General features: G+C 47.8%; 1 protein-coding gene across 2 annotated transcripts; it reads right to left on the bottom strand.

The window, feature by feature from the left end:
- Window positions 1-1,584: 1,584 nt before the first annotated feature.
- On the bottom strand, window positions 1,585-4,632 carry LOC123115894 (proline-rich receptor-like protein kinase PERK2). Of its 2 annotated transcripts, none has more exons than XM_044536949.1 (2): window positions 4,225-4,632; window positions 1,585-1,695 (listed from the first exon to the last, which is right to left on the bottom strand). In XM_044536949.1, the coding sequence occupies exons 1-2, from the start codon at window positions 4,567-4,569 to the stop codon at window positions 1,591-1,593; spliced, it is 450 nt and encodes a 149-aa protein (XP_044392884.1). In that variant the 5' UTR covers window positions 4,570-4,632; the 3' UTR covers window positions 1,585-1,590. The 2 variants fall into 2 exon arrangements, 1 of the variants encoding a protein (XP_044392884.1); XR_006456809.1 differs by lacking the exon at window positions 1,585-1,695 and adding an exon at window positions 3,033-3,107.
- Window positions 4,633-18,274: the final 13,642 nt, after the last annotated feature.

Genomic DNA, 18,274 nt, shown 5'->3' with positions numbered 1-18,274 from the left:
ATTGTTCTCATTCGGAATAGTGGGAGTATCATAAGAGACTTGAATACTATAAAATGTTTCCACATTAAAAGAGTAATGTTCAGAAAAAGGGTAATCATAATCATGACAAGTTTTATAAATATAATCACCACTAATTTTTATAGCATAAGTTTTATCACAATAATCATCATAAGTAGCAACTTTGTTCTTATCATAATCGATTGAAACCTCTTCCAAGATAGTGGAATCATCACTAAATAAAGTCAGGACCTCTCCAAATCCACTTTCATAATTATCACAATAATATTCAACATCCTCCAAAATAGTGGGATCATTACTTCCTAAAGTTGACACTCTTCCAAACCCACTTTCATCAATATAATCATCATAAATAGGAGGCATGCTTTCAACATAATAAATATTCTCATCAAAACTTGGGGGACAAAAAATAGCATCTTCATCAAACATAGCTTCCCCAAGCTTGTAGCTTTGCATATCATTAGCATCATGGATATTCATAGATTTCATACTAACAACATTGCAATCATGCTCATCACACAAAGATCTAGTACCAAACATTTTAATGCATTCTTCTTCTAGCACTTGAGCACAATTTTCCTTTTCATCATACTTACGAAAGATATTAAAAAGATGAAGCGTATGCGGCAAACTCAATTCCATTTTTTGTAGTTTTATTTTATAAACTAAACTAGTGATAAAACAAGAAACAAAAAGATTCGATTGCAAGATCTAAAGATATACCTTCAAGCACTCACTTCCCCGGCAACGGTGCCAGAAAAGAGCTTAGTTGACGGGGTGTGAGTGCCGCTTAACTAGCCTCCCCGGCAATGGCGCCAGAAAAGAGCTTGATGTCTACTACACAACCTTCTTCTTGTAGACGTTGTTGGGCCTGCAAGTGCACAGGTTTGTAGGACAGTAGCAAATTTCCCTCAAGTGGATGACCTAAGGTTTATCAATCCGTGGGAGGCGTAGGATGAAGATGGTCTCTCTCAAGCAACCCTGCAACCAAATAAAAGAGTCTCTAGTGTCCCCAACACACCCAATACAATGGTAAATTGTATAGGTGCACTAGTTCGGCGAAGAGATGGTTATACAAGTGCAATATGGATGGTAGATATAGGTTTTTATAATCTGAAAATATAAAAACAGCAAGGTAATTAATGATAAAAGTGAGCGTAAACGGTATTGCAATGATAGGAAACAAGGCATAGGGTTCATACTTTCACCAGTGCAAGTTCTCTAAAAAATAATAACATAGATAGATCATATAACAATCCCTCAACATGCAACAAAGAGTGTGACGCCCCCGATTCAATCGTACACTAATCATGCACGCAAATGTGTACGATCAAGATCAGGGACTCACGGGAGGATATCACAACACAACTCTACAAATAAAATAAGTCATACAAGCATCATAATACAAGCCAGGGGCCTCGAGGGCTCGAATACAAGTGCTCGATCATAGACGAGTCAGCGGAAGCAACAATATCTGAGTACAGACATAAGTTAAACAAGTTTGCCTTAAGAAGGCTAGCACAAACTGGGATACAGATCGAAAGAGGCGCAGGCCTCCTGCCTGGGATCCTCCTAACTACTCCTGGTCGTCGTCAGCGGGCTGCACGTAGTAGTAGGCACCTCCGGTGTAGTAGGGGTCATCGTCGACGGTGGCGTCTGGCTTCTGGACTCCAGCATCTGGTTGCGACAACCAGAAAGAAAGGAAAGGGGAAAAAGGGGGAAGGAAGCAACCGTGAGTACTCATCCAAAGTACTCGCAAGCAAGGAACTACACTACATATGCATGGGTATATGTGTAAGGAGGCCATATCAGTGGACTGAACTGCAGAATGCCAGAATAAGAGGGGGGTAACTAATCCTGTCGAAGACTACGCTTCTGGTCACCTTCGTCTTGCATCAAGTATAAGAGAGTAGATTGAAGTCCTCCAAGTAGCATCTCCAAGTAACATCTCATAGCATAATCCTACCCGGCGATCCTCTCCTCATTTCCCTGAGGTAGAGCGACCACCGGTTGTATCTGGCACTTGGAAGGGTGTGTTTTATTAAGTATCCGGTTCTAGTTGTCATAAGGTCAAGGTACAACTCCAAGTCGTCCTGTTACCGAAGATCACGGCTATTCGAATAGATTAAACTTCCCTGCAGGGGTGCACCACATAGCCAAACACGCTCGATCCCATTTGGCCGGACACACTTTCCTGGGTCATGCCCGGCCGCGGAAGATCAACACGTCGCAGCCCCACCTAGGCACAACAGAGAGGCCAGCACGCCGGTCTAAACCTAAGCGCGCAGGGGTCTGGGCCCATCGCCCTGAGCACACCTGCACGTTGCGTGGGCGGCCGAAAGCAGACCTAGCCTAGTGGCGTTCCAGTCCAATTCGGCGCGCGCCGCTCCGTCGCTGACGTCTGAAGTGCTTCGGCTGATACCACGACGTCGGGATACCCATAACTACTCCCACGTAGATGGTTAGTGCGTATAGGCTCGTAGCCAGACTCAGATCAAATACCAAGATCTCGTTAAGCGTGTTAAGTATCCGCGAACGCCGAACAGGGCCAGGCCCACCTGTCTCCTAGGTGGTCTCAACCTGCCCTGTCGCTCCGCCACAAGTAACAGTCGGGGGCCGTCGGGAACCCAGGCCCACCTCTACCGGGATGGAGCCACCTGTCCTTTCAGCCCCCTCGTCAGAATCACTTCGGGTACTCAATGAGCTGACCCGACTTTAGTCACCATCTGTATAGTATGTATGTATGTATAGTATATACCCGTGATCACCTCCCAAGTGATCACGGCCCGATATTATAGCAAGGCAGACTGACACGAAGGTAGGGCCAACAATGATAAACTAGCATCCTATACTAAGTATTTAGGATTGCAGGTAAGGTATCAACGGGTGTAGCAACAATGTCAGGCTATGCATCAGAATAGGATCAACGGAAAGCAGTAACATGCTACACTACTCTAATGCAAGCAGTATAGAGAAGAATAGGCGATATCTGGTGATCAAGGGGGGGGGCTTGCCTGGTTGCTCTGGCAAGAGAGAGGGGTCGTCAACACCGTAGTCGAACTGGCCAGCAGCAGCGTCGGTCTCGTAGTCTACCGGAGAGAAGAGGGGGAAGAAACAATGAATACAAGTAAACAGATGCATATCGATGCATGACATGTCAAGAAGCGATGCTAGGCGTGCCCTAACGTGGTATGAGGGGTACTGGTTAGGGGGGAAAAACATCCGGGGAAGTTTTCCCGGTTCCGGACGTCTGTCAGACAGATGAACCGGAGAGGAAAGTTTGCAGGTTCGATAGGTTAGAGGCGTGTGGTGGACGAACGGACTGCGTATCCGGATTCGTCACGTCGTTCTGAGCAACTTTCATGTTGAAAATATTTTAATCCGGATTACGGATTAAAAGATATGATTTTTAAAAGATTTTATTAATTTCAGGAATTTAATTAATTATTTAATTAATTTCGAAAATGCTTTTATGACATCAGCATGATGTCATGCTGACATCATCAGTCAACAGGGTTGACCGAGTCAACCCTGACAGGTGGGTCCCGCATGTCATTCTCTAATATCTAATTAACCTAATCAGAGTTAATTAACATTAGTTAATTAGGTTAATTAGTGATTAGGGTTAATTAATCAGAATTAATTACTTAATTAATTACTTAATTAGTTAATTAATATTTTAATTATTTTAGTTATTATTTATTTATTTATTTAATATATTCTTTTTTTTATTTTTATTTTATTTTTTTAATTCCTTTTCTTTTTTTTCTTTTCTTCTTTTTTTTCTTAAAACCGTTCTGGGGCTGGGGCCCCCGTGTCAGTGGCCTATGGCCTTAGCGGGCGCGGGCGCCAGCAGTGCGCTTATGGGCGCACCCGACCAGGGCCGAGCCCGATCGGGGAGGCGAGGCGAGGCCACCGGGGCACGGTGGGGCGCCGGCCAGGGTGGTGGCGTGGTGGTCGGCAGGGTGGCCGCGGGGCAGATGTGGGTCGGCGCGGCCGGGTGCGAACGGCGCGGCCGGCAGCGGCGCTTGGCGCGGGCGGGGGCGCACAGGCCGCCGCGTGAGGTGGGCTGCGGGGTGCGCGCGGGTGTGAGAGGAGAGGTCAGGGGGGAAGGGAGAGCAACGGCAGGGGACGGCCAAGGGGTGGCCATGGCGGGGCTCGCGCGGTCGCGGGCGAGGGAGAGAGAGGAGTGGGGCGCGTGCTCACATCGAGGAGTAGGGACGGGGCAGCGGGACTCGTGGGGGAGGACGGGGACGTCGTTGGCGTGGGAGCAGACCGGTGGGGGAGTCCGGCGAGGCGGCGCGTGCTCCGGTGAGGTGGTCCGGCGAGGAGGAGGATGGGGACGCGCGACGAGGTGGCGGTGATGACGGGCGGCGCCGGCGAGGCGACGGGTGGATGACGACCCGAGGCAGGGGCGCTGCGTCGAGGCGGCGGGGCGTTCCGGGCGTCGATGACCGGGCGGCGCCGTGGCGGTGGCACCGGCGTGGGGCGCCGTGGGGCGTGGTCGACGCGACAGGGAGATGGGGACGGGGCGCCGTGCCCCAATCCCATCGGGCAGAGGAGGGGAAGGAGCGAGGGGAGCGGGGGTCTCGTCCCGATCCAGATTGGATCGGGGGGGGGAGTTTTTGCCTCGATCCCGATTGGATCGGGAGGGGAGAGGGAGTGGCGTGGGGGGGAGTGGAGTGGTTGCCCTAGGGTTTCGGCCGACGGGGAGGATATGGGGAGTGGGGTGGGCCGGCCTAGGTGGTTGCCTGGTGGGCCAAGGCCGTTTGGGCCACGACCCAGTGGGAGGGGGGGGCTCCGTTTCCTTTTTGTTAGTCTTCGGTTTTTTTTTGTTTTCCTTTCTTTTATTTATTTTCTTTTCTTTTAACTTCCAATTTATTTTAGTTTCAATAAAATACCAAAGTGGCACCTAAATTGTTGTTACAATTTATGGCACAACCACAAAAATGTTTCATCCCAAAATAATATAGTTTAATATTCTACAAAATACGAAAGGCATTTAATTAATGGTTTTAGCTACTGTTTTAATTAGTTTAGTTCACTTTAACATTTTATAAAAGTGTAGTTCCTCCGCCATATTTACTTATGCATTATTTGGCTCACCCTGAACATTTTTGTTTTAATATTTGGAAATTGCCTTTATTCTAAATTTGAAATTTGAACTGGATTTTGATCTGACGCGAGATTAGCCACTGTAATCGAGGTGACGTGGCATCGTTAGTAGAGGTTCACTGTAGCTTAAGTACCCGGGCGTCACAATTCTCCTCCACTACAAGAAATCTCGTCCCGAGATTTAAGCGGTGGAGTAAGGGGCGAAGGTGTTGGTAGCGAAAAACCTAACGAGTCTTCTCGGTCTTGGTTGCTCTTCTCGAAGTGGTCGATCCATTACATTGATGTCTTCATTTTTCTGCTTCAGGTCATTAAGATGAAGTCGGCATCCTTTCTTCGGAAACTCCATCGTACTAACGAAAGAATAAAGGGGGAGTATTCCGGGAGAACGGGCCTCGGCAAGGTTGACTATTTGGTAGATAACATCGGGGAATGGGGTAGGAAGTAACTCTCGAATTGAACTTAAGAAAATATCGAGAGTAAAGTAAGAAGGTACCATGAGAAGTTTCAAACGGATAGGCCATAGTTCGATGTCTGAAACAACATGCGAAAGGGGTCCAGAGCAATGAGATTGAGTATTGCGTCTGATACCAGAATAGATCAACAGGAAGGTGGCTCGTGATCTTTCATACGAAGCCAAGCGTGAGGATTAGCTTTAGTAACAGGGGTGCAGGAGAGTCAGGTTTCGATCCTGTGGAACTGTGGGTTATGGGCCCACCATGTGGTTGAAAGTAGGAAGGGGGCCGGCATTTTGCACGGTCATGATAGTAAGGTGTGTCAAAGGGTAGCCTGTCAGATATGTCGGCAACAACATCGATACCAAGGGCGAGGGACGAAGAGAACCATTTTCCTGCTCGTTGAACGAGGCGGGCCAATAGGCAAAGTTCTCGTCCATCGGTGGTTACCGGAATGTTTTCAACAATAGTAACAGGGTCTTGCTGCAGAGTTGTACACCGAGGTGTTTACATAAGCAGGAGAACATTACTGCTTAGATCATATAGACCACAAGAAAGGTTAAACAAAACAATGGAAAGGAAAAGGTGATCATCAGATCAAATAGAACAATGGAATGGAAATATGTTTAAACACATATTTCAGGGGTATATCCTTCCCAAGGATAAGCAAAGCATGATATCCATGACAGGATATAATGTAGAAAACTCCTTAGGTAGGGGAGAGAATTTTCATGACATTACCCATACATCGGTGTTTGGATAATTGAGCAGGAAACATTTAGCATTGGGCTTCAAATGTTCTTGTTGAAAATCGGAGTACCACAGACATGCTTCGAGATAGCATTGACATGTTGTTTGTTTCAATCAAGGGCCAGACTTTGGATATAGGAAAGATCCATTAGGAACAACTTGTAGGATAAGTCTTACAATTTCCTCCAGGAAGAATGGTTATCTTGCAAAAGAAATTATAAAGATAGGTCCTCCAGCCGGGGGGGGGGTGCTAGGCATGACATCAGGTTACCGGGTCACCAAAGGATCAACATCATAATTCTCGGAAAGTTGTCCCAACCATCATATCTGACCGAGATTCATATCCAATTGGTGTCATGATACCTCAGATTCAGGGGGTCCGAGAGGAAAAGGTGCAACACAAATCGACGAAATGACATTGCAAGATTCTCGAGAAATGAACTATGGTAGCGGGTTTCTGAAGCAATAGTTCATCATTAATCCAAGGAGAGGACAAGGAGGTGTCTGGTGAACTCAACGGCAATTCACCGAGATTCCCAAAAGATGTATTTCCACCATTAAGTGAACAAGGAGATAACATTTGTCAGATCAAATGATATAAGGAAGTATGCTCGAGGAAAACATACACAAATAAACATTGGTTGAAATGTGCGCCCGAAATATGGGTTGGGTTGCACGACCAATGTCAGAATGGTGATTTAATTAACGAAGGACTTAGAATGAACTATCGCCCATTCACTTCAAAGCAATAGGGTTGCTAGAAGTTTTGAATTCACACGTCATAGCTCCATTGTCGGTATTCCGGTTGAAAACAATACGAGGACCAAGGAATGAACGAAGATGGCAAGAAGTATTATGATATCAAGAATTATTAAGAGGTGGTGAAATTCTCACCACATTCTTGACAAAAAGAGATGGTAATACTTCCGAGGTAAGGAAGAACAATTGCAGGATAGCAAGGAACTCAAGGTATAACACCAAACATGAACAAGCTTGTGTTGGTGGGAAGGCAATAAAGTGGTCGATGATAATACAATTCATCGAGGGCAAGGATGGTATTTCGCATCACGAATTCAATTGAATTCCTGGAAGAGCTCATAAGGTTGATGATGATCACGACACAATTGTCGAGAGATTTCATGCAGATGTAGTCAATCAGCAACGACATCAAGTCAAAGGAATGATGAAGCAAGAGGTTATCGAAACCACAGTTACGACACAAACTCAAACTTATAGAAGCTTACTGAAGAGTTGTTGAACCGTAGAGCGGACTCGGTTCAGTTATCGGTGTCTTTGAGTGTTTAATAACTCAGAGCCCGTGAAAAATTGGAATCAGTGGTAAGGTAGCACTTGATGAAGAACTCATAAGAAGTTATGAAGTACCATGATAATCTCGAGATACTAGGGGGGGTAATACTCAACACAAGATCAAAATAAAGGTTGGACTGGTGTATTGATCCATAGAAGACAATTGTTTTAACTTGTCCGAGAAATGGTATTTAAAGGAGATCATGGTCGGAACCACGATTGCAAAAGGCCAGATCCCAGATATAAGATGAACTTATACCAAAGGAATAATTATTTTTACGAGCAGCTTCCATGATAAGTTATACATCGTGTCCCTGGGCATGAACGCAAGGTTCAAGGTCGACTCCCACTTCTTCAATGTATAACCTTCCATTCACTATTCGCTTTGATAAAGGCATTAGTGTTGAAAGTTTTACCTGGTGAAATACCAAATGAGTATGACTCGTGAAAACTTCTGAGTTCACACATATAAAGGAAGGCATCGGATCAACCCGTTAGGGTATCGTGGAAACATATACCACAATCTTCAAGAGTAGATAACACCAGCTCAAAAGCAGAGCATGGTTGGTCAAGCAGAGGATACAATGTACCAAAGGCATTATGTATCAGGGGATAGAACTCACAAGGTAATTAATTATGAAGGACACTGTCGGATAATAATCCAACAGTGGATATGGCGATCCACAATGGAGCTGATGTGAGTATCGATAACCAATCAGAGGAAGAAAGAATGCAAATGCATCGGTTTATAGAACATCTGAATAATTCAATGTTTAAATAACAAAGGGATTATGATTTTCAAATCAAGGGATCAGAAGCAGTCGCTCTAATCAAGGATGGATAAGTTGGATATACCAGAGGTACAATTGACGACAAATAGTTTGGTCGAGAACCAGCTCATGTTCAAAAATGATGTCTGAGCCGGAAGGATAATTTAGAAGGGTTGATAGATGATTGTGTGCGTTCGCACACATGCTGAATCAATAGGATCAAAATGACGATGCCTAAGGATACTAACGAATATTGCCAGACATATGGAAAGCATCCATAATGCAAGCAGACAAGAATTTCAAGAGCCAAAGGCCCCAAAGGATTTTCGGAAGACCGAATATTATTTCGAAGACTTTTGTGAAACACATGAACAACTGGGGATGAGCGGATACTCGACAAGTGCGAGGATTTATTCGAAGGGGTATTCATGTGGCAAAGAACTGCTAGGCAGTAGGCACAAAGTATTCTCGGAACAATAGAGAAAACTTCGGGGTATCTTGTAATAACAAGATCAACTGAGAATAAAAGTAAGAACGTCAAGTGTATGTATTTATCCATAGGGATATTTCGATGGTAGGGAATTGCAAAGGCAACGGGCACAAAGTCTCAAAAGAGTTTCGGCGAGTAACTTCAAAATCTTCTGGTGTAGCCGGCGATCACCTGGACTGAAGGGGCTCTCCGGGAGAAAGTATTTTCGAGAACCTAAAGTCAGATTTTAGTAAAAATCGTTTAACCCGAGTAGAAGAGAGTTCAGAGTCCCAGAGTAAAGGTCGAGGAGTAAAAGATCCTAGTACCACCCGATGGCGATGTGGGCCCGTAAGGCACACAGCCAAGTTAGTAAAAGTTTTGTAATGTCTAGACTCGACTTCGGCCAAGGAGTTGGAAGGGGGATTCCTACAGGCAGTCGGCTCTGATACCAACTTGTGACGCCCCCGATTCAATCGTACACTAATCATGCACGCAAATGTGTACGATCAAGATCAGGGACTCACGGGAGGATATCACAACACAACTCTACAAATAAAATAAGTCATACAAGCATCATAATACAAGCCAGGGGCCTCGAGGGCTCGAATACAAGTGCTCGATCATAGACGAGTCAGCGGAAGCAACAATATCTGAGTACAGACATAAGTTAAACAAGTTTGCCTTAAGAAGGCTAGCACAAACTGGGATACAGATCGAAAGAGGCGCAGGCCTCCTGCCTGGGATCCTCCTAACTACTCCTGGTCGTCGTCAGCGGGCTGCACGTAGTAGTAGGCACCTCCGGTGTAGTAGGGGTCATCGTCGACGGTGACGTCTGGCTCCTGGACTCCAGCATCTGGTTGCGACAACCAGAAAGAAAGGAAAGGGGAAAAAGGGGGGAGAAAGCAACCGTGAGTACTCATCCAAAGTACTCGCAAGCAAGGAACTACACTACATATGCATGGGTATATGTGTAAGGAGGCCATATCAGTGGACTGAACTGCAGAATGCCAGAATAAGAGGGGGGTAACTAATCCTGTCGAAGACTACGCTTCTGGTCACCTTCGTCTTGCATCAAGTATAAGAGAGTAGATTGAAGTCCTCCAAGTAGCATCTCCAAGTAACATCTCATAGCATCCATAGCATAATCCTACCCGGCGATCCTCTCCTCGTTTCCCTGAGGTAGAGCGACCACCGGTTGTATCTGGCACTTGGAAGGGTGTGTTTTATTAAGTATCCGGTTCTAGTTGTCATAAGGTCAAGGTACAACTCCAAGTCGTCCTGTTACCGAAGATCACGGCTATTCGAATAGATTAACTTCCCTGCAGGGGTGCACCACATAGCCCAACACGCTCGATCCCATTTGGCCGGACACACTTTCCTGGGTCATGCCCGGCCGCGGAAGATCAACACGTCGCAGCCCCACCTAGGCAAAACAGAGAGGCCAGCACGCCGGTCTAAACCTAAGCGCGCAGGGGTCTGGGCCCATCGCCCTGAGCACACCTGCACGTTGCGTGGGCGGCCGAAAGCAGACCTAGCCTAGTGGCGTTCCAGTCCAATTCGGCGCGCGCCGCTCCGTCGCTGACGTCTGAAGTGCTTCGGCTGATACCACGACGTCGGGATACCCATAACTACTCCCACGTAGATGGTTAGTGCGTATAGGCTCGTAGCCAGACTCAGATCAAATACCAAGATCTCGTTAAGCGTATTAAGTATCCGCGAACGCCGAACAGGGCCAGGCCCACCTGTCTCCTAGGTGGTCTCAACCTGCCCTGTCGCTCCGCCACAAGTAACAGTCGGGGGCCGTCGGGAACCCAGGCCCACCTCTACCGGGATGGAGCCACCTGTCCTTTCAGCCCCCTCGTCAGAATCACTTGCGGGTACTCAATGAGCTGACCCGACTTTAGTCACCATCTGTATAGTATGTATGTATGTATAGTATATACCCGTGATCACCTCCCAAGTGATCACGGCCCGATATTATAGCAAGGCAGACTGACACGAAGGTAGGGCCAACAATGATAAACTAGCATCCTATACTAAGCATTTAGGATTGCAGGTAAGGTATCAACGGATGTAGCAACAATGTCAGGCTATGCATCAGAATAGGATTAACGGAAAGCAGTAACATGCTACACTACTCTAATGCAAGCAGTATAGAGGAGAATAGGCGATATCTGGTGATCAAGGGGGGGGGGCTTGCCTGGTTGCTCTGGCAAGAGAGAGGGGTCGTCAACACCGTAGTCGAACTGGCCAGCAGCAGCGTCGGTCTCGTAGTCTACCGGAGAGAAGAGGGGGAAGAAACAATGAATACAAGTAAACAGATGCATATCGATGCATGACATGTCAAGAAGCGATGCTAGGCGTGCCCTAACGTGGTATGAGGGGTACTGGTTAGGGGGGAAAAACATCCGGGGAAGTTTTCCCGGTTCCGGACGTCTGTCAGACAGATGAACCGGAGAGGAAAGTTTGCAGGTTCGATAGGTTAGAGGCGTGTGGTGGACGAACGGACTGCGTATCCGGATTCGTCACGTCGTTCTGAGCAACTTTCATGTTGAAAATATTTTAATCCGGATTACGGATTAAAAGATATGATTTTTAAAAGATTTTATTAATTTCAGGAATTTAATTAATTATTTAATTAATTTCGAAAATGCTTTTATGACATCAGCATGATGTCATGCTGACATCATCAGTCAACAGGGTTGACCGAGTCAACCCTGACAGGTGGGTCCCGCATGTCATTCTCTAATATCTAATTAACCTAATCAGAGTTAATTAACATTAGTTAATTAGGTTAATTAGTGATTAGGGTTAATTAATCAGAATTAATTACTTAATTAATTACTTAATTAATTAATTAATATTTTAATTATTTTAGTTATTATTTATTTATTTATTTAATATATTCTTTTTTTTAATTTTTTTTTATTTTTTTAATTCCTTTTCTTTTTTTTCTTTTCTTCTTTTTTTTTCTTAAAACCGTTCTGGGGCTGGGGCCCCCGTGTCAGTGGCCTATGGCCTTAGCGGGCGCGGGCGCCAGCAGTGCGCTTATGGGCGCACCCGACCAGGGCCGAGCCCGATCGGGGAGGCGAGGCGAGGCCACCGGGGCACGGTGGGGCGCCGGCCAGGGCGGTGGCGTGGTGGCCGGCAGGGTGGCCGCGGGGCAGATGTGGGTCGGCGCGGCCGGGTGCGAACGGCGCGGCCGGCAGCGGCGCTTGGCGCGGGCGGGGGCGCACAGGCCGCCGCGTGAGGTGGGCTGCGGGGTGCGCGCGGGTGTGAGAGGAGAGGTCAGGGGGGAAGGGAGAGCAACGGCAGGGGACGGCCAAGGGGCGGCCATGGCGGGGCTCGCGCGGTCGCGGGCGAGGGAGAGAGAGGAGTGGGGCGCGTGCTCACATCGAGGAGTAGGGACGGGGCAGCGGGACTCGTGGGGGAGGACGGGGACGTCGTTGGCGTGGGAGCAGACCGGTGGGGGAGTCCGGCGAGGCGGCGCGTGCTCCGGTGAGGTGGTCCGGCGAGGAGGAGGATGGGGACGCGCGACGAGGTGGCGGTGATGACGGGCGGCGCCGGCGAGGCAACGGGTGGATGACGACCCGAGGCAGGGGCGCTGCGTCGAGGCGGCGGGGCGTTCCGGGCGTCGATGACCGGGCGGCGCCGTGGCGGTGGCACCGGCGTGGGGCGCCGTGGGGCGTGGTCGACGCGACAGGGAGATGGGGACGGGGCGCCGTGCCCCAATCCCATCGGGCAGAGGAGGGGAAGGAGCGAGGGGAGCGGGGGTCTCGTCCCGATCCAGATTGGATCGGGGGGGGGGAGTTTTTGCCTCGATCCCGATTGGATCGGGAGGGGAGAGGGAGTGGTTGCCCTAGGGTTTCGGCCGACGGGGAGGATATGGGGAGTGGGGTGGGCCGGCCTAGGTGGTGGCCTGGTGGGCCAAGGCCGTTTGGGCCACGGCCCAGTGGGAGGGGGGGGCTCCGTTTCCTTTTTGTTAGTCTTCGGGTTTTTTTTGTTTTCCTTTCTTTTATTTATTTTCTTTTCTTTTAACTTCCAATTTATTTTAGTTTCAATAAAATACCAAAGTGGCACCTAAATTGTTGTTACAATTTATGGCACAACCACAAAAATGTTTCATCCCAAAATAATATAGTTTAATATTCTACAAAATACGAAAGGCATTTAATTAATGGTTTTAGCTACTGTTTTAATTAGTTTAGTTCACTTTAACATTTTATAAAAGTGTAGTTCCTCCGCCATATTTACTTATGCATTATTTGGCTCACCCTGAACATTTTTGTTTTAATATTTGGAAATTGCCTTTATTCTAAATTTGAAATTTGAACTGGATTTTGATCTGACGCGAGATTAGCCACTGTAATCAAGGTGACGTGGCATCGTTAGTAGAGGTTCACTGTAGCTTAAGTACCCGGGCGTCACAAAGAGTCACTCCAAAGCCACTACTAGCGGAGAACAAACGAAGAGATTATGGTAGGGTACGAAACCACCTCAAAGTTATTCTTTCGGATCAATCTATTCAAGAGTTCGTACTAGAATAACACCTTCAGACACAAATCAACCAAAACCCTAATGTCACCTAGATACTCCATTGTCGCCTCAAGTATCCGTGGGCATGATTATACGATATGCATCACACAATCTCAGATTCATCTATTCAACCAACACAAAGTACTTCAAAGAGTGCCCCAAAGTTTCTTCGAGAGCACTCTTGTTGTGATCTTTCGGTTCAACGAGGAACTTCTGCCAAGAATGGTTCATAGTATTTGGAAGAAGGAAATACCACGGACCTCGAGAACTAATGCAAAGGTTACTAATAACCTAAAGGAATGAGCAAACACTATCAACATGAAGTAAGTAGGGTGAATCTCGGGTTCAAAACCCAGGAATAGAATACCTACTCCTAAGTAGCATCATGAGATGCTTTCGAGAATGATGGCCAGAATCTTCACTCTGGGAACACAAAACATTGCTAGATTACTAGGTGACTCCCTAAAATACCTAGGGTCATAATAATAACTCCAACATATATGTCAAGGCAATAAATTACCTCAACGCACCGGTTAGTGTGCTTAATTTGACCATAAAGGACATCGGGAATGGAAAGAAAGGATTTGCAAATGCATCAGACTATTTAGAAACCTGGGATGACTCAGACAGCATAACGGCTGTAATTGCTCAAAATGATTTGAGACATCCTGCAAAATAGTGGCATGACCACTCAACATCACAATACCAAGGTTCTGAGGCCAGCTATGAACATACGGAAGTAGTAAAAATTGAACTAAGATTTGAAACTAACAATTCTATAAGTCTATGGATTAGTAACACGTGATCCTGATAGATAGATGAGAAGGCCTAGTTCTTAATCCCCGTAGAAGAGAAGAGGATGACTCAGATCAGAAGGCCATGAGGTATAAGGAGTAAAAGAGCCTTACGTTCCATCCCACAATCAATTCCCTTATATAACTAAAGCATTTCTAGACACAACTTCGACCAGTTTGGCTTGGTAATCCTACAGGCAGTCAGGCTCTGATACCAATGCTGTCAGGACCCCGACTCAATGCGACATTGATCTAGCATGTAACACCTCATATCACTTTGCGGCCTCAACCACGGTATTCCCACGGGTGTCGCCTTACCTTTGCCCAGGACCGTTTGCGCCTTTTGGCACACGTATATGATAGTGTCGCTAGCATCCATATGATAAGGATCCCGGGCTAACATGGCTAGTCGTAAACCCAAAGTGGCACAAACTTACAGGGACAGGCATCCATGACCCAGCATCGAACGTGTCGGTCATCAGCGAGTGAATCCAGGCTGTAGCACTGGGCTAGCAGGACTCCGGTGAACCGGGCTGTAGCAGGCTAACAGGACTCCGGTATTCATCGCGCGACATTTCCCCGAGGGGACAGACACAGGAACGAAGAAGGACACATGCCGGCCAGCCTAAGTGTTCCGGAGCAGTAGCAAGCTATTGTGGCTCAGTGGAAGCACTAGGAGACATTTCCCCATAAGAGAGGCTACCAAGGACAAACAACTAGGTTGTCATATCCCACACATACCAAGCATTTCAATAACATACACACAATATGCTCGATATGTGCAAATACAACATGGCATCACAACATGACTCTACGACTCAAGTATTTTATTCAATAGGCTTCGAGGAGCGCGATATTACAAGCATGGGTCTCATGACCCAACATTCAGAGCATACAGATCAAGCACATGTGGAAGCTTATCATGTCTGGGTACAGACATCTATAAATGAAAAAGGCTGAAAAGCCTCACTATCTACCAGATCCTGCCGAGGGCACAAGATCGTAGCTGAGGTAACAAGCTAAACGTCGAAGTCCACGTGGAACTACTAGTGAGACTGAAGTACAAATGTACCCAGCAGGACTTACATCAGAACTAACTACATATGCATCATTATCAACAAAGGGGATGGTGGGGTTTAACTGCAGCAAGCCAGCTTTGACTTAGTGGCTATCCTAAACTACGACCGCAAGTAACTCTTTTGAGGTGGCGCACACGAGTCCACATATTCACCATATCAATACACCACTATGGATCCGCTCCCGTCTCCCTACAAGAACGCCATCCATAGCACTCACACTTATCTTGCGTATTTTAGAGTATCCACTTTCACTTGTCTATGAACTGTACAGGCAATCCAGAAGTCCTTTTCCATGGACACGGCTATTCGAATAGATGATGTTAACCCTGTAGGGGTGTACTTCTTCACACATGCTCTCACCACTTACCGCCGTTTACACGACATGTACTCGGCAACCTTCAAGTGGAAGCCCAACGAGGGTGTCGGCCACGACCTACCTAAACACTCAAGTCTCTAGTCCAGGTTTATCGCCTATTCGGGTTCCATCTGCGAGGAGATCCGGCTAGAGTTTCGCTCACAGCCCCAAACGATGTGTGCAGGGTTCCCGAGACACCAAACGGGCGCCCGGTACACCGTGCCACAGTGTATCTACCGCATCATAGCACACCCATAGGGTCCGCACTACGCACGGCCTCCAACACATATCCTACAAACACCAGAAACTAGTTGCAACTCCTGGACAGAGAACAAGGGTGATTAAGAAGTCGAGAGGGTCCATTGGTTTTGGGCCCAATGCGTGGTAGTAACTGTATCATGGATCACAAACACAGAACTCAGTTCCTGAGGACGGCTGCAATGAGACAACCCACCATGTACTCCTACATGGCCTCTCACCGCTACCTTTACCAAATCGTGTTCACACACTTAGCTCACACACGGTAGGACATGTTCACACACCTCTGATTCATCCTCGATGAATCAGACCTGACTCAACTCTAAGCAGTAGCAGGCATGACAAACAAGCATGAATGAGTAGGCATAACAGGGCTCAAACAACTCCTACTCATGCTAGTGGGTTTCATCTATTTACTGTGGAATGACAGGTCATGCAGAGGATAAAGGGGTTCAGCTACCGCAGCAAGTAACAGATGAATCGATGTTGTCCTAATGTAGTAAAAGAGAGCAGGAGCGAGAGAGTGGGATTGTATCGGAATGAACAAGGGGGGTTTTGCTTGCCTGATGGAGTGATAGGAGGATACCGCTCTTCAGTCGGATAATCGTAGGTATCCTCGGAGGCAGAACCTACCACGAAAGATACGTTGAACACAATCATCACATGACGATATGCAACAATATGATGCATGCTATGACATGGCAATATGAATGTGTTTTGGGCTAATGCAAGCTAGAACAGATTGAGATGAGTCCATTTGAACCAAAGATTCAAATGCAAACCCATTTTATGAAGTCATAAAGGTGCATTAACTTGTTTCATCTAAACAGCAAGGTTAGGTTGCTCTAACATGCATTAAACCAGTACAGATGGATAGATTGGATTTTTCTGATCATTTTTCATATATAAATCTTTGCATTTGGAGTTACAGATTAATTTCTATGAATTTTTGAAGTTTGCAAGATTTTCTGGATTTTCCTATATAAGAATAAATCCAGAAAAGGATTTACTGCGTCAGCATGACATAGGTGTGACGTCAGCAGGTCAACTAGTCGGCCAGGTCAAACCTGACCAGTGGAGTCCACTGGTTTGTAGCTGGGGCTGGTTAGTGATACTGACAGGTGGGTTCGGTCAACGACCACGTCAGCAAAGTCAACATGACATGTGGGGCCAGTCAACAGCCATGTCAGCACGGTTAAAGCTGATGGGTGGGGCCCATGTGGTTAGTTAAACTTAATAGAAAATAAACTAAGATTAATTAAGGGCATGGGGCCCATCCGTCAGTGACCTATGGGCTTAGTTAGTGGTGTCATTAGTGGCTAATGATAGGCCACGTAGGAGTCACCGGAGTTCAGCCGGCGGCGACCAAAACCATGGCGGCAACTCGCCGGAGTTGCTCGCGTTTCGCGTACAGGCCACGGTTTGAGCCGCGGTTGGTCTCTACGGGTAGCTGCCGTTGCAGCGCATCGGCTGGTGGCAGTAGCCGGGCCTGGGGTGGCCGGAGTCGACGGCCACAAGCTCAAAGGCGGCAGTCGGAGTTTGTTGGGGAACGGGTGGGGCACTGCGGCTTCCGGGCGAGCGAGCGAGGTAGCTGGGCGGCATCTCTGGCGTTCCAGGAACACATTGGTGCAACTGGTCAGAGCTGAGGTGCTCAGGAGTGAGGACCTCATTGGCCATGGCGGACGGCGGCTCCGGTTACTCGCGGGGCAGTGGCTACAGGACGAAAACGACAACGTGGTTAAGGGGGAAAAGACCGGGAGCTCACGGTGAGGCCGACGACAGGCTCAGCTGGCTCGGGGACGACCGGAAAGCGACGAATCCGTCGATGGACTCCGGCGGCCGTGCTCGGGGAAGACGACTCGTGGCGGTGATGTGGGGCTCCCGCGGTGGCGTGGCTCGGGGTGGAAGAAAGAGGGGGTCGAGGCGGAGCCTCTGGGCCTGTCAGAGTAGCGAGGGGGAGGCGGTGGCTGCAGCTACAGCGAACGGCGTCGGTGGCGACGACAGTGCTCGGCTATGGGGAGGAGAGCGAGACAGAGGAGGGGGAAAGCATGGGGGGAGAGTGAGAGAGGTCCAGGGGGGGTGCGTGGCATCTCCTAGAGGCGTTCAGGCGTGGAGGGGGAGCGGCAAGCAGGAGGTGGCCGGGGCGCATGGCCGCGTGCACGGGGCACACGCCCGGCGTCCTTCTGTCGCGAGGAAGACGAGAGGGGGGAGGCTAGTTGGCTGGGCCACGTAGGTGGGCCAGCACAGGAGCTGGGCCGGTTGCTGGCGCCAGGTAAGTCCTTCTCTCCCTCTCTTCTAATTGTTTTTGTTTTTCTATTATTCTGTAACATCAGGGCTTTATTAAAAATACTTCAACAGATCCAGAAATCA

This window comes from Triticum aestivum, chromosome 5B (genome assembly GCF_018294505.1).
Source record: "Triticum aestivum cultivar Chinese Spring chromosome 5B, IWGSC CS RefSeq v2.1, whole genome shotgun sequence".
NCBI lineage: Eukaryota > Viridiplantae > Streptophyta > Magnoliopsida > Poales > Poaceae > Triticum > Triticum aestivum.
Note: the sequence above shows the minus strand (reverse complement) of the source record. Positions and strands in the feature narration are given on the sequence as shown.

Bases quoted from the DNA above. Each gene is read 5' to 3' on its own strand.
- LOC123115894 (XM_044536949.1), bottom strand. From the start codon at position 4,569: ATGGGATTGGGGCACGGCGCCCCGTCCCCATCTCCCTGTCGCGTCGAC. The intron at 1,696-4,224 runs GTGAGCACGCGC...TGTCGCAACCAG, and splicing joins CCCCGTCCCTACTCCTCGAT to ATGCTGGAGTCCAGAAGCCA.